Source organism: Hydra viridissima, unplaced genomic scaffold, assembly GCF_058129835.1.
Source record: "Hydra viridissima isolate aposymbiotic clone 2 unplaced genomic scaffold, HvirCarnegie_v1 scaffold_1, whole genome shotgun sequence".
In the NCBI taxonomy this organism is placed as follows: domain Eukaryota; kingdom Metazoa; phylum Cnidaria; class Hydrozoa; order Anthoathecata; family Hydridae; genus Hydra; species Hydra viridissima.
This window is the reverse complement of record NW_028324300.1, coordinates 25,592,686-25,610,472: the sequence shown is the minus strand read 5'-3', so window position 1 is coordinate 25,610,472 and position 17,787 is coordinate 25,592,686. Positions and strand designations below refer to the sequence as shown.

Below are 17,787 nucleotides of genomic sequence, written 5' to 3'. Positions count from 1 at the left end.
TCAACAATGGTGTCATTGCTTCCAATATTTAGTTCTTGCCTTATATCGCTAATTGATAATCCCCGACTCTTACCCGCACTTCTACTCCAAACGTATGTTAAGCCTAATACTTGCCACAAATGTAGATGGGATTTCTCAAAGAAGCTGCTTTTTCTTATACCGAAGGTTCTTTTGCAACGCTTAACTGGAGATCTCCAAATGACTTGATCGATTGATCTATTATGTACTTGTTGTGTGCAGGGCACGTTACATACACTACAATTTATACTTTCAGCGAGTAAACCATAAGTTCCACACCAACGAATTTTAACTTCTAAATTGTATTTGAATTTTGGTCCAATTTCTGTTAAGGAAAGAGAGTCAAAATCGTTTATTGTTGGTCTTCGAAGGGCAATGATATTTATGTAAACGAATTTACAGGATATCTATTTATGAAACATTCCTTTTTATGACAGGCACAATGAAAATAAATTTTTACGGGGGGTTTAACTAAAAGTATGAGAAAAAAAAGTCAACAGTTTTAAATATAAATACTTTTAATATAAACAATTAGAGCACTTTCCATTAATTTTGAGACCTATGTTTTTATACGATTCTTAATTAGCATAAAATTCTCTATCAGAATCATTCATAAAAAAAAAAAAAAGGGGGGGGGGGGGCTGCAAAAGTCGAGTAGCGCCATATTTCTTTTATAGCCATCGTTTTGTAGACTTTTCATTTAGTTTTGAGAAAAATATCAAAAAATCATTATGTCACCAAAAAAAATCAAATCTTTTCAAATTTAAAACTTTAGATAAAGAAACATCAAGTAATTATATCAGCTGAATTTTTTATCGCTTTTTCCCTAAAATCCTAACTAATAAAAAATCTATTCTGCTTAAAATTGATTCTGACAACTACAGAATACACAAACAAAATCTTAAACAGTTACCTCACATCGTTCGTGCAGATATTATTAGAAACAAGAAAATAAACAGAAGTAGGCAATTTTCATCAGAAACAACTCAACTCCTGCGGCAATGCCCTTATTTGAAAAACATCCGTTCGCTCAGAGTTTTTAGAAAATCAACCCTGAGTGAAGGTTTAGTTAAAAACGAACGCGGAATTTAGGTTTGAAATTGTTCTATTCGTTTGGTTTGTCATGGTACGCTTTATATATACTCAGTTCTCCTAAAAATATTTGGATCATATCATGACGTTTTTTAAAAGTAGGAACGTAGTTCTTTCTCGCAATCAACAAATCAATAAATTGCCATAATCTTCTCTCCTAACTAAAAACTCCCTTTCACAAATTTTCTCCTTCATTTATACCCTATACTTTTCCTAAAATACCCTTCAAAAACCGTCATAAATAACCGCAAACACATATTTACAGTTCTTTGGTTTTAATTGGTAAAAACTATTAAAACTATTAAATCCACAACGTCATTAAATGTTCTAGAACTTTCCGTAACGGAATTACAGAACGTTACTAAAATTTTTTGTTTGTTTTTAATAGGCACACACAAAAAATTACTTACTTTCAATTTTGTAAAAATCAAGAAACATTTACTTTATGATAAAAAATTTAAAACTCAATTCTTACATCTCTCTTTAAATTTGTAGGAACGACGTTTTTGATTAACAGAAGAGTTTGCTTCTGTTAATTAAAATGTCGAAATATACAGAATTCAAGTAGAATTTTCATTCTTAACTGAAATTTTAAAGGGAGGCTTTTTATTTTGATTATTTATATTGAGATCAATATCATAAAAAAATTAGTACGTCTGACTAAAGGAGACCACATGCTGAATACATAAAGTAATTAAAACCAGAAGAATTTTGTAAATTAATTGTAAAAAAAAAAAAAAAGAAAAAAACTAATTGCAAATATTTGGTGTAAAATTTTCACACGAATTTTGTAATCTTATTACAAAAGTTGATTTTACTTTTACATAAATTTTTCTTTTATATGATGAGTGTAAGAGATTAATATCAAATTTCAATTTTTGCAGATTTTTAAATATTGCAGTCTTCGTATTAGAGAAGAGACTTACGATTGCGATTAACCGAAGTAGCGTCAGTTTAGTCGCGAACGAGGAAAGTAATTTAATCGATTCTTCCGAAAATCGATTAAATTAGTTGTATTTTCTAGTGATCGACCGGAACAGATATTTTGCCGGAACCGGAACCAAACCGGTAATAGATTCTAAATATTCCTAACCGGAACCGGAACCGAAAATAAATCCAAACCGGAACAGGAACCGAAACCGGAACCGAAAATAAGTAATATATTTTTAAAAAGTTAGTTCTAATTTAAACAAAAATTAATGTAGTAAAAATAACTAAAATTTTACATTTTTTTTAAAGTTTTTCCGAAACCCAAGGCATAGAGAAGCAGTTAGACAATCCAAAAAAATCATTTAACACCTAAATGATTTTTTGGATTGTCAAAATGCACATTAATCGTTTTCCCCTGTTCGAAGTTGCGCAATAATTTTTACAATGTGCGAAAAAGATGAGCTGCAGGAGCCAAATTCATCTTTAGGAGGTTCAAAATTGTCCATTTGGATCATGACAATATGTTTAAGAAAATGAGCTGGTAAGAATCAGAATGGTGTAACTTCAGCTCAAATAATAGCGATAAAAACATTACAAGATATGAATATTAATTTAAAGTTAATTTAAACAAGAAAATTAATTAGTTTTCAAACAAAGCCAAATTTTATTAACATTAATTCTCAAGCTTAACAACTAATTTAAAAATTTTTTTAATCATTTTTATCAAAATGATCATAACGGTATTATGCTAAATAAAGCTTTATAATATATATTTTCGGTAGCATTTTGAACCGGAAATCCGGCCGGAACCGAAATCTTAAATATACCCGGAACAGGAACCGGAATTTCGGTTCCGGTCGTAATTTTGGCCGGAAACCGGATCCGAACCGAATTCCGGTCGATCACTAGTATTTTCGTAATAAACGTAGTTATTTGATTCGTAACTTACGTTCAAACGGAATTAATTGAAAATTCAATCGTAATAATTTGTATCTTTACGTCAGTTACGAAACTTCCGTTAATAACTTGCGTTAAAGTTCGTAAATTACGATTTGGGTTTTTTTATAAATGGCGTTTTTTATGTAATTTTATTTGTTTACAAAATAGTGCTCCACATACCAAATCAGTTCTCATTTTAAAGAAAAAGTTTTTAAAACCTAATTTTTACTGGTATTTTTTATTAGTATTAAATTTATTGAGTATATGAATTTATATTTATGATATTGATAATGAAATTTATTTTTGTTATTTGTGATTGGAAGAAATTAACGTCAAAATTATTTTGTTGTAATTTTGCATATGAAGGGACATGCCGATCCTATATTTATGCGTGGTTGTGGTGTCTGTCTTTATCTATTTTTAACGACTTTAACTTGTATAAACAGAGCAAAAATTTTATTAGTAAATGTTGATTTAAAAGTAGCAAATGTAAACGGTGTTGATTCTCAAAATATAATTTATAATACGCAATCGGTATCATTCGTGATCACCTTCGGATTAATTCGTATTTTAATCGATATTTACGATTCGCAATCAGCATGTCAAGATCACCCATATGGCGATGGTTTTGTAAGGTAAACGAGAATGATCAGGTCAAGGCCAAGTGCAAGGCATGTGAGTCTGAGGGTATGCAAATCACCCTTGGAATGGCACAGGGCACCACTTCAAGCATCAGGTATTATTTTCAACATAAGCACCCGGAAGAGTGGAAGCAATTCCAGATAGAAGAAAGAGCAAAAAAAGCAAAGAAATTCCTACAAAATTCCAACAACAATGCTGAAGTCAAAGATACTGACCGTGGTGAGAAAAGGAAGCATGCTGGAGCTACAAACAAGTGGCTTCCTCGTTCAGATGATCAGCTTACAAGAGATATGGCAATCATATAATGGTTGGCAAGTGATAACCTGCCCTTTAACCTTGTCAACACACCTTTTTCTAAGATGATAGGCATTATGTGCAAGAAGTACAACGTGAAACACTCTTCTAACTTTGCCAAGTACTTTAAAAGTAGTTTAATAGTAGTGTTAAAAATCGTCATTGACGTAAGATTTGAAACTATTTAACTCAATTACTGACAATAGGTAATTACAATTTCTATCACTGACGGAAAAATAACGGTCAGGATTCGTCACTCTTAACACTGATGATCAATGTTTTTAGTTTTAAGTCAATCAAAACGATTTTTTTATTCTATTTTAGGTACAAACTTCCATTGCTGTACCAAGCCATGAAAGCTCGCCTTGATGAAATCTTGGATGAAGAACTGCCCAACTGCAAGCAGGTGGCCCTAACGTTGGATTATTGGACCTCTCGCTCTAATGATGCCTATCAAGCGACAACCTTGCACTACATAAATGATAAGTTCAAGTTAAGAATGTGGGTTCTGGGTGTCAGTCCCTTTTCGATACACCAGACTGGCAAAAACATTGCAGAATACCTCGATAAACTAATCGAGTGCAACGAAGACTTAAACTCAGTCAAGCGTAGAGTTGCTGCAGTTGACCAGGGATACATCATGAAAACTGTACTCTCTCTTCCCTACAAGTGGAATCACTAAATGAAGGTTCAATTCAATGTGCAGATCACAAATTCAACACAATTCTCAGCAACTTCATTGAAAAGACTGATGTCTTGAAGGCTGCTATTGTTGCCGGGACGAAAGTGACAACCAGGATACATCAATCTTCTCTTGCACAGATGCAGCTTCTTGCAGAGTGTGAAGCTAACCATTGTGAATTAGTTAAGGCTTAGAAAATGATTTAAAGTAGTTACGAAATAAATTGAAATAGTTTAATTATTTAAACAAAAAAATAACAGTACGAAATTGATTGAAATAAGTACTTTTCTTTAAGGCAAATACATGGTTATCCCTGCCCCGGTTGCTACCCGTTGGAACAGCCATCAGGTGATGATCTCTGGACTCACACAGTTGCGGGAAACACTGGAGCAGTTGAAACAAAACACTCCTGGATGGGAGAATATGCCAACTGCTGATGAGTTCAACCTTCTGAAAAAAATACTAATGGTCCTGTCATGTTTCAGGGAGACGTCAGAGAGTCTTTCAACGGACTAAAAGGTTTGCATTCACAAAATGCTACTCTACATCAGCTTCCTTAGGCGAAAGATTGAACAGGCAAAGATTGGTGAGGATCCTGATGGTTCAATGGTGCAATGCACCATTGAACCATCAGGATTTGACAAAAGATTCTTTTGTCAACTTTTTTGTCAACTCTTTTGTCAAACAGAACTTGACAAAAGATTCACTGAGGGAGGCATCAAAACAGAAGCGTACGCCATGGGAAACTTGTTTGACCCCCTGTTTAGAGGTTCATTTCTAAAAAAGGCACACTTCCAGAAACAATATGAGGACGGGGACTTGATCATCAGCAATCAAAAAGATTATTGAAGAACACGCTTCAACAAAAGCTTACCATGATCGCCTTGACAACAAGAACAACGATGTTAATGCTGAACTACAAAGTCAAGAAAAGGACATTGATGAAATCTTAAGAATGCATTTGGATGAGACTTTCCCAATTGGACCTGAAAATGAGGATCAGCACCCTACATTGGAAAGAGAATTCAAAAGATACTTTGCCTTCTCAAACTTGACCTAAACGTAAGTTTTAATTTGAAATAAAAAAGATTTAAACTGATAATTTGTTATTGGAAGTACATAACATTTCGTCAGTAACTGTTGATGATAGTATACTCGCTCGAGCATAAAAATTAGTTATTGACGGAAACTTGTGGATAACATGTGCTTCTGCTCGTTTTTAAATTTTTTTTTTAAAGTTGTGCAAAATTTTTCTTAGGGTTAACCCTCTGGACTGGTGGAGATCAAATGAGAAGCATCTACTGTTGCTTGCTAGTCTGGCACGTGCATTCTTGTGTACTCCGCCCACATCATCAAGCTCAGAGAGGGCCTTTTCACAAGCTGGAATGATAATCACCCAAAAAAGAATAAAATTGAAGCCTGACACAGCCCAGAGATTGGCCTTCGTTCAGCTGAACATCCAGAGGTTTCTGCCTTTGGTATCTCATGTTCCTATTGATGACTCGGAAGAAAAAGAAAAAATAGAGGTCTTGGATTTAGAGGAAGAGACAGATGATGAAGAAAAGTTTTTTAGATAGTTTATAATTATAAAAATATTAATGACAAATTTAATTAAAGTTAAACTGTGCTTTTATGTGTATAACATTCTTTAATAGTACGTTAGTAAAGAAGGAGTTTCTAAAAAAAATTTGTAAGTGATTATCGTAAAAATCGTCAGTTTCGAAATTTTATGACAATTTAACGGGAAAGGATCGTAACAATTAATCGATGGTTTTCGTAATTTTTACAGAATTTTTGGGAATAATATCCAATAAGCTTTGACGGTAAAAATGCGTAAATCTGCGTAAAAATGCTTAAACTTCTGTAAATTGCGTAAAAAATGCGTAATACGCAAATTTACGGCTTTTATCACTTTTTACCGCTTTTTTTTTTGCTGATTACCAAAAAAATAAACAAGTATTTTTTAAATTGCTTTTTGTATTTCTATTACCAAATTTTACATCACAGTTTTAAACAAACAAGCTATTGATAAAAAATTAATCATTAGATATTTCATCATCTGTCTCTAGTAAAATATTTGCAAGCTCAGATGTTCTGTACATCTTTTTCTCATTCCTCTTCCTATTCAACTTAATTATATTTCGCTTAACTTTGCTTTTTTGCTACTACATTGTCTTTGTTGGAGTGTCATCGGAATAAACAAAGAGACACTGAGCTTGGTCTTCACCTAGAGTCCCTTCATAACCTTCTCGTTGAGCTAGAGTCCCTTGACTCTCTTGAGTTGTTATTGCTCTTTAAGTTCAGGACCAGTTTGAGTATCTGATATTTGAGTTGGAGAAGCTTTTTCAGGTGCACCTCTTTTTTTAGTTTTAGTTTGACTTTGTGATTTTTCCTAATGATGAGTTTTCACAGTTGGTGATGTGACATGTTGTAACTCATATGGCTCTTCTTCACAAATATTTTCCCAATCTTTGAGGTTAGAAGGAACCCTTGTGTATTTTTGACTTACAAAAACTAATATGCTTTTGTTTTCTGGTTTTACATTCAGTCTAAAATCTGTAACTGTCTTACCTTCTACTGTAAACATTCTTTCTGATGAAGCAGAAATCAGATATATAGCCAAGTAACATCTAGCCAGACCAGCTAGCAAAGATAACTCATTTTCATTTTGCTACCACCATTCCAAAGCATCCACATCCCTTTCAAGTAAGGTTACTATCTGATACTTTCCACATTCAAGCATCAAGGGTGGCTTAAGCTTTAATGGGCTTGATTGTAAAGTCCCAGGGCACTGCGCTGAAACCTGTGTCCTATCTTTCAAAAACTCAAGCTCCACTGGATTCATAGCTTTGTCAAGCTCTGATGTTTATAGCGAAGTATGATCATCAACCAATGGCTGGTAGAACTGGATTGTGGTTGGGTGATTATTAACCAATTCTTTGATGGCAGCTTCTCTCCCTTCCTCACTGTTTGCTAAATTTTTGAGTGTATATCCTCTATAATACGAGTGCAGAAATGAACACACATTATAGTATTTGGCTCTAATGCCATTATTGGGTTAACTTTACTCAAATTCTTCCACGAAGTTGTGTAGGCACTCTGCAACTTGAGGGTCACGCTCTTCAACGTCGGAGATTTAATGTCTTTTTGAACTTTATGCATATGCACCTGTTTATCGGAAGGCCAGGAATCAGAGCATCGGTTACATTTTGCAAGAAACAGTAAAATATTTTATTTACTGGAGCTGTGCGAGATTAGGTTTTTTTTATCTTCGATCGAGTTCGATTGAGATTGCAAAAAATTCGATCGAGTTCGAGTTCGAAATTATTCAAATAATTTTACTCATCGACTTTTATGTAACTGACAACTTTAAAAGTAATATTTAGTATTCTTATCTACATGTCTTTAGACAAACTTGTGAAAGTGTACATTCAATTCATTTAAATTGTCATCATTAACAAACCATACTTATCCTAATGCTAAAAGTCTACAAATTTTTATGAAGAAAGGTGAGTTCTTCTACATGCTCTGAAGACTGCAGCGTTTAATGGAAACGATGTTCCCAGATGTTGAGTTCAGACGCTCTAAATTGACACTGGTCGCTGGGATTGCCAGAAGTGATTAAGTAAGCTTAGCAAGACAAGAAAATCGACTTTTATTTTGCCTCCACCATGTCAGTGGACAACCATGACCTTATCTTTCAAGTATGTCTTCACATCATGATCAAGAGCACTCGTACTTGACACATCAACAACATTGTCGTTGATTAGAGTTGCTATCACCATTTTATCGAGGGATTCCTACAAGCCTGTTGATTGTGTTTCTAGTGTATACTCTGTCACTGAGACTGGTTTTGGTCCTAAACCTGGTACTGTTGGAAGTTCATTAGGTAATTCACGAAGCTTTGATAAGTTGACCGCCAGCTTCTCAGGTTGTTTGCAGTAAAGTGACTTGTACCTGGGATCTACCAGTGTGCAAACTGTATCTGGCTGAACCTAATAAAATATTACAGACACTGTCAGGTTCAAGAAATATAGATAATTATTTGTTAATATATTAGATAAGTATGATCATAGTCTGTAATGCAATTGAAGTTAAAGAAAGCTTTATGTGAAAATAGATAATTAAAAATTTGTGCGTGCTTAATAATGACAGTGAATGTCGAAAAGAGATTGATAAAACACTGAAATAAACATTTATATACTGAGTCTCAGTATATAAATAATTATTTATGTTACCTCGTCAAAAGAAGGAAATATTTGTTCTGAAAATGCCACAAGTCTCCACGCCAGTAAAATTCCAGAGCCTCTATTTGCAATATTACTGATGAAACCTTGCAATTTCGGGTGTAACCCATGCAGAGATGATATTTTAATAGATAACATTTGTTACCTTATGTCTCATTTTGTTCAAGCTTTTTTATGATGTATCATTATACCTCGCAAAAACGCTTATAACTATGCTGTCAAACATTCCAAAAAAAGGGTGTACTTGTTTGCGACCGTTCGGAAATCGAAATTGCAGGGATAACAACGATTAGTTTTCCGTTGTTAAGTTAAATTAAAACGTTGTTACGACAGTAAAGACTCTGAGTGCTTATTTTTAACTATGATTTAACTAACACAATCTGTTTTTATAATTTTAATGAAGTAGATGTCAGCAAGTGCCGTTGAGCTTAGAGATAGATGTTATTGGTAAGTTATGCTTGGCTTTTCCATCGGGTGTTAACAGCATTTAACCACCTCAAAGCAAGTTTATACTTAGCATTAGTTTTCATTACAGTTCAGCAAAGAAAGATGACCCGAGTCTAATTGCTGCAGTCGTTTTTGTGATACTCATGAAGAAGTTAGTAACCTTTAAAAATTGTTATAGGTTTATGTTTGTTTGGATCTTTTATTTTATTTAGTTTACGTTTTACTGATTAGTACTATGTAATATTTTGAATAAACTATGAAAAGAAGCTACTCGCTGTTGTAGCTGATTTTTTATTTTACTTTGCTATCTATTGGTTTTTAATGACAGTTTTTGAAACAAAAGCAAGGGATTTAGATGATTCGAAAAATGAAATTTACAAAGAATAGTAATTATGTTTTTATTCCGTAACAAAATAGAGAAGTAAAAACTGAACACTATACAAATTTCAAACCTATTATTAAATAATATTGTAATTTATGTTGTTATGCATCCCATTTTGATTGTCTATCTATTGGTTTTTAAATTATCGTATTTAATTCATATTCAACATCTTCCTCGCTTTTTAACTTTATGTGGCTCTTCAATTATCCAAAATTAAGTACCTAGATAAATGGGATTTATCTTTAAAGAAAGATATTTCTAACTTAATTTTCTTATTTTATTTCCTCTTCTAATATGTAAATTAAGGTTTAAAACAAGTAGATGATGCTAATGGAAACATTTCCTTGTTTAAAACAAGTAGATGATGCTAATGGAAACTGAGCGCCTACGTCTCGGAATCGTTTTCTCGAAATGAACCGGGAAAAGCCTAACGAGGCAAGAAATTTCCCGGAAAAAAATAACGAGACACAGGAAAAGATTTTCCCGGAATAAGGTTAAAAATCAGGACATAAATTTTTTATCGGAATTTAAAAACTGTGTCCCGGATAATTACGAAACGTTACGAGACAGATCAATTATATTAACTAGATATCTAACTAGCGCTTTCGCAGTGAAGAAAATTTTTTGCCAACCAAGTTTGTTTTGCCAGCCAGAAATGACGCACAATGACTCAAAACAACAAAAAAAAAAGGCAATAAACCCCTCACAACTTTTTTGTAAATATAGTGTTCTTTTTTAAACAATATTTAACTAGAATAATCATTTATTTAAAAAGTAAAAACAGTTTTTTCATAAAACTTATATTTTATGTTTTATGGTTAAAGTTAAAAATTTTAATAATATTTTCAAAGAAATCTAAAAAATCAGAGATTTTTATTTAGTAAAAATGGAGAACTTTTAATCTAAGTTGAAGTCTATATTTACTTTTAAGGTAATCTTTTAACTTTATATATTTTTTGAAGAAATAGAAATGTACCCATAAAAGCTTGTCTTCCGCCATTTTTTAACAGTGGTTTATTATATCAAAGTAAATGAAAATGGCGGAAAACAAGGTTTTTATAGACCCATTGACATTTGTATTTATTGAATTTGAGTTTTTTACTTGTATGACTTGTTTCAACATATCAAATATATTTTCAAGAAACATATTTTTGTCATCATATGCTACTTAGAAGTTTGTTAAAATGTTTTTATTTGAATAATGATTTACTATTCAAGAAGTACTGGATATTTGAAATAGCATTACTTAACAACTTCAGTATTTCCTGTAATATACAAGTAACATTATTTACTTAAACATTACAGGGAACGTAATGTGATAATTGTCAAAGAAGTAATAACATAAAATAACAGTGTAAAGTGAAAAATGATATAAAGTACTCAAAAATGTTTCTTATATATATTAATGATTTTAAAAACAACAACAAAAAGATTAGATCTTCTCCCGAATATACATGAATTAGGAGTGGATAAACTACGATTTTGGAAGGATTTACTTAACGAAATCAAATAAAACTGAAAAAATTAGCAAAGAGAACATAAATTAATTCTTCTTTAGATTTAGATTAGATTTAATTCTTCTTTAGATTTAGATTAGATTTATTTCAAAAGTGAAGAAAAAAAATAAAACAATGTGGTAGAAATTATGATTCTTTTATAGAAAAAGAATACCAATTGCTTCAAGGAAATCTTATGACCAATAAAAGTAGCCATTTTGGTTTTGGAAAACCCCATAAACAATGGGTGGTCCTTGGAGAGCAAAAGAAAAGAGAAAAAATAAAAGAACAAGATATTGAACATCATGCTCTATCGTTAGTCTCTGCAAGAAGTACACTTTTTAAAAAAAGTCAAATGGTTTATAGATCAAAAAAGTTGAAGACACTTTGGATAGCCTTTCCCTCAAATATGAGTGTAAAGCAAACTCTTGCATTAGAAGTGAATACTGACATCAGCGATAAACAATGTTAAATGATCAGAAACTTAGCCCTTGGATACATATTTATCCCCTTCTTACACGATATTTTAGTGGAAAAAGTTAAATACTATCCCAGAAATATTTTTTTCCCCCTGATTACAGTTGCTACCATTAATTTTTATAAAGCTGTGTTTATATAGATGGTATAACAAAAACCAATAATAGCAGCTGAAATAAATAATAATTGTGCCAGAAATTCATTATTTAAATTTCACATTAAGGATTAACTGGTATGTCGCGTTATATCTCGTTGTGTCCCGTTAAAAAGATGTAAATTCCGGGAAATTGTAAAGCTCCTATTTTGTCCGGGATATCTCGTCTCGGTATCGTCCCGGATTTCGAGTGAAAATTGAAAATTATCTCGATTTTATCGCTAATCAGGACAAAGCTTTTAGGATCGTCTCGTCTCGAATAAAAAAATAACGAGACGCAGACGCTTAATGGAAACATTTCCTTTCCTTTTCAAGGTATTTTTAGAGAGAAAGAAGTTACTTTGACAAATGAGTTAATATAAAGATTAAGTGGTTTTAAATGTGAATCGCCTTAGAGGGTTGATATAATGATAAGGCCGAAAGAAGTCGATTTTCGAAGTCTTGTAAAGTAAACAAGGGAGTTTACATAAAACAAATGATATTGAACTTAAAAAGTTGTCACGGCTGCAACAGTTCTAAATACTTGCTCTTAGCGACGATTTTACTAATTTTTCTATAATATTATGAATTTAATGTCAGCATGTGCTATTGAGCTTATAGATGGATATGTTATGAACAAGCGTTGCTTAGTTTTTTTATCGGGTGTTAACATCAGCTTACCACCTTCTCAAAGCAATAATTTATACTTAGCATTAATTTTCGTATTTTTTGAGAGAGAGTTGCTTTGACAAAAGAGTTTACGTAAAACTTAAATAAGAGGTTATTGGTATGTATCGCCCTCTAGCTCTGATATACTGATAGGGCTGTACGGAGTCGTTTTTCGAAGGCTAGTAAAGTAAAACGCAAGTGTAAATGATTCAATTTCTCAAAAATCTAATGATGGGCTTTCGTTACATTGAAAACTAGTTTCGACAAAAAAATCTAACGGATAAGTGATAACATAAGTGATAAACTCAATTCTTTTCAACTGAAACCACACGACAAACACTTCAGTTTTTCAATATAAACATTTGTCAGGTAACAAAAGGTAAGCAATATGTAATTAACAAATGTTTATTACATATTGCTAACCTATTGTTACCTGACAAATTGATAACTATTTTCTAGCAATTTAACAAAATAATGAAACTGACACTCAAAACAAAAGCTCACAAAACAGATATTATGTTAAAATTAAAGTTTATTAGAAAACGAGGGTTACAAATGAAACTGACAAAACAATCCATCTAACTAGATAACAAACACAACTGACAATAACACCGTTTACACTAAAATTAGTAAAATACTAAATCTTTATAATATACTGAAAGTGATATGAAGATCATTTTGAATGAAAATTCTTTTTCCTCGTAAAAAGAACCGAAAAAATTCATCTAATAAAAATCTTCACTTTTTCCTTTCAGCTATTGAAATTTTCTTTAAAAGAAATTCTACATTCATTAATTATTTTAAATTTTTGGCGAGTGAACGAATGGAAGAAATTTTTTTGAAAATAAACCTATCACATTTTCAAAGCATTAATCAGGTTAAAATCTCCATAAACAAATTGAAATAATAATTCTTACCAACTAAAGAAAAAAACTCTTTCGGTACCGAGGCTAAAAAAATATATGAAATTTCATCTTAGAAAAAACTTCTTGTTTAATGAGGAATAAAAACAAAAAGTGGGAAAACAAAAAGATTTAGATTATTTATGTTGAGCTGAGCAAAAATTCAAAAAGTGAAATTTGTAAAAGATAATTTTTGGCTTTTGACAATTAATACTCATTCCCTAGTGATAAGGAATCTATATTTTTTTCATATCTTAATTCTGTTATGGTCTTGTAATGTTGTTGAAAAGACGAAATCGGTTGTTTTTTTGGTCAAGAACAATAAAATTGCAAAAAAACTACAAAACTTTAATACGATACCTACAAAACACTCTTAAACTTAATTATATTTTATTATATTATTATCATTCTAGCTGTTGCTGTTATTATTATTACTACCATCATCATCATTAATCATCATCATCATTACTCATCATTACTCATCATCATCATTACTCATCATTACTCATCATCATCATCATCATCATCATCATCATCATCATCATCATCATCATCATCATCATCATCATCATCATCATCATCATCATCATCATCATCATCATCATCATCATCATCATCATCATCATCATCATCATCAACATCACCACCAGCATCATCACCACCACCAGCATCATCATCACCACCAGCATCATCATCATCATCATCATCATCATCATCATCATCATCATCATCATCATCATCATCATCATCATCATCATCATCATCATCATCATCATCATCATCATCATCATCATCATCATCATCATCATCATCACCATCACCATCAACACCATCACCGTTTAAAAGTTTTAAAGCATTTTTTCTTTAACATCTTATATTTTATGAGGGATGTTTTTAAAATTCTGAATAATTTATCTTCCTTTAAAATATTACTACCTCCGTTCCACAATAGTTGTCACATTTGGATACTTTTGGTCCGAGTATTGAAAATGTATGCTTTTTAAGTGATTTTTTTTAAAGATTGGCTAAATTTGTACCGTTCTAATTATTTTCTAAAAGTGAAAATTTAAGAAAAAAAATTAGTAGTACTCATAACACAATAATAGTAGTATTACAGTGTGAACCTGCCCTACAATTAATAAAGGACTTATTTCTGACTCGCAATTTTTTATTCACCTATTGATCAACTATTTTTAAGTGCACAAGCTTATTAGAAAGCCTTGAGTAACCCTTTTCAACAAGCTATTACTTTTGGCAATCGGCCTAACACAAGCGAAGCTATTGCTGTAAAAGTTTGATCAAATTGAACAAGTATTATGGGACAAGTATTATGGAACAAAATTTATGCATCAAATGTGACAGCTATTGTGGAACGGAGTTAGTATAATATTTTATATCGGAAAATCTTTGTGTATTATAAAATTAAATATTACAAGTATTTATATTATAACACTAATATTGTTAAATATTACAAGTTTTAAAATTACAACTTCTTTAACTTAAAGAGCAGAGATACAGTGTCTCAAAAATTATCCGACCAAACAAGTTTTTCCCAAAAAAAAATGTTTACGCTCTAAATTATACTAAAAACTTACTTTGTCATTTTAATTCTATTGGGAATAGTATGTTATTTAGCGTTCATATTTTTGATTCATGCTTCAGTTGGTTTATTATTTGTCCTAAGAGAAACTTAGTATTGAATAGGTTTGTAAAAAAATTATCCGACCAAGCGATATTTAGGTAAGTTTAATTAATTTTATGCTAAATTTGTTGAAATATTTTAGCAAATTTTTATACAATTAATGAAATTGCATAACAAAAAACTGTTTTTTGTAGTAAAAAAAAAAAATATGTATAAAAAAAAAGTTTCATGTTTTTTTAAGTAAAATCGTGGGAGGTAAACGTCACTGGACTGTTTCTCAGAGAAATTTATCTGTCGATCTAGTCAATCAGGGTAAAACCTATCGTCAGGTGCAACAAGAGACTGGAATTCCTCATAATACAGTATCCGACATAATGAAGAAGTATAATTTGATCGGAACAACAGCCACAAAAGGGCAGGGTCGCAAAAAAAAAAGACTTCTAATAGTTTTGATAGAAACTTAATTGTACAAGTCAAGAAAAATCGCTTCATTTCTGCTCGAAAACTGGCTGAGCAAGCTGAAAAGAATTATGGAATCAAATTATCCCATCAGACAATCAGAAATCGTATCCGAGACCAGGGATTTCAAGGACGACTTGTGCGTAATAAACCATATTTGAGTAAGAAACACATGAAAAGAAGATTGAAGTTTGCTAAGAAGTTCAAAAACATGCCGTTAAGTTTCTGGAAAAAGATCCTGTGGAGCGACGAATCGAAATTCAACTTAAAGTCATCTGATGGAGCCCAAAAAATTTGGAGAAAAGCCGGAGAAGCCTACAAATTAAGCTGCGTGAGAGGAACTGTCAAGTATGGCGGCGGTAACGTGATGGTATGGGGTTCAATGGCTTGGAAGGGTGTCGGAAAACTCCAATTTATTGATACTTTAATGGATCAGGTGCAATACAGAAACATATTAAAGCAAAATTTGAAGTCATCTGCTCGAAAACTTCGGCTAGGATCTGATTTTACATTTCAGCAAGATAATGATCCCAAGCATAGTGCTACTAAAACCAAGGAGTGGTTTGCTGAAAATAATGTTGAGGTCTTGTAATGGCCCGCACAATCACCGGACCTTAATCCCATTGAACATTTGTGGGAAATTTTAGACCGAAAAATTGGAGATCGGTCATTTTCCAAAAAAGATAACCTCAAAGTGGCAATTGAAGAAGCCTGGGAAAAGATTCAACCAGAAGAAACAAAATCTTTAGTTGAATCAATGCCTAGACGTCTAGAAGCTGTAATCCAAGCAAAGGGAGACTCAACAAAGTATTAAAATAATTGTTTTGTTATATAATAATTTGTTATGAAACAAATAATGTGTTTGGTCGAATACTTTTTTGGCAATAAAAAAACGACCTAAGTTCCTTTATTTTAAGACTGAAAACCTTGTGATTCATATTTTACATTAAAATAAATCAAATCTATTTAAAAATATGTTCTTTTATTTTCATTAATCTTGAGTTTACCAAAAAAGTCTAAATTTATGAAAATACAGCACTTTTTTTAGGAAAAATATTTAAAAAATGTTTGGTCGGATATTTTTTTGAGACACTATCACAGATAAAATATAGGGGAAAGGGGAGAACATAGGTAAGTTTTGACAAGAAATTAAAAAACAAAAAGAATTTCAGAAAAAAATCTGAAGTAAACAATTTTCGCTATTTTTTAAATGCATCAGCAACATTTTGATGTAATTTATGCTCAGAAATATTTATGGTTTAGTATAATACTTTTGAACTTTCAAAACATAGTTTTTTGAAATTTCTTACTTTAATAATGTAAACACAAGTGTTAAATTATTAAAATAAGAAATTTCATAAAGAAAAAGGTACAATTTGAATGAAAAATAAAATGGATTTTAAAACCAACAAAATTTTTATAACATATCAAGAAACATACAGATAATTTATTTAAATAACTAGTATTTAAACAATTTAAACAAATTATATTTAAAATGCATAGATGCATTGTGCATAGTGTATAAAAGCATTAGCAAAGCATTTGAGAATAAGAACAACATTTTACCACACTGTACCAAGTATATATGTAATCTACGGAACAGATGTAAAAAACTTTGTACCTCACCCTTTATGAGTGGGTGGTTCAAAGTAAAATATTTTTTCATGTACAAAAAAATTTTTAATTTTTTTTTTTTGAGTTTTAGGTTTAAACATAAGTTTGAACAAACTAAAACAATAAAAAACACTAAAAAGTAGTGTAATCATCATACACAGTTAAATGTGAAAAAAATGAACGTAGCGGCAAAATAAACAAAAGTTAAATTTACAGGTAACAAATGCTTGAAACCTAACAATATTTTCTGTGGAAGTGATTACAAACAACATTTGGTATCTGCATTCAAAAGTTGAAATTGAATTAAAACGGCTGAAAATTTGTCTGTGCCAATGCACCCCCTCTCCCCTACTAATAACATAGATAAATAATAAAAATAATATAAATGATAAATCTCACAAAAAAAATCATACAGAAGAATCTTTTTGTTTCCTTTACATTTCTTAAACATTAAACTGTCATACCATTGCTTTTTCAAAAAGAAATATACTATTTATAAATATTACACAGACACACACACACAAGTATAGATATAGTATTTGTGGTTCTTCTGCTTATTATCAAAAAAGTAATAAAAAAATCTATTTTATATTTAAACTTACACAAAAATTAAGAAAACCTTAAAAACTTTATAACCATGTTAAACTAAAAATGGAAGCTCAAGACAAACTATAATATAGATTATTTAACAATTTTCATGAACTTACTAAGTACAGCATTTA

General features: G+C 31.3%; 1 protein-coding gene across 1 annotated transcript in view; it reads right to left on the bottom strand.

Annotated features, from left to right (window-relative positions):
- Positions 1 to 17,787, bottom strand: part of LOC149894098 (uncharacterized) — a 90,940-nt gene that overhangs the window by 37,462 nt on the left and 35,691 nt on the right. The window contains exons 12-13 of the mRNA XM_090077114.1: positions 17,773 to 17,787; positions 13,366 to 13,398 (exon numbers count right to left, since the gene is read on the bottom strand). The exon at positions 17,773 to 17,787 is cut by the window's right edge and continues 1,269 nt beyond it. Of these exons, the coding sequence (XP_089933240.1) occupies positions 13,366 to 13,398; positions 17,773 to 17,787 (48 nt within the window). The remainder of the gene's footprint in view (positions 1 to 13,365; positions 13,399 to 17,772) is intronic.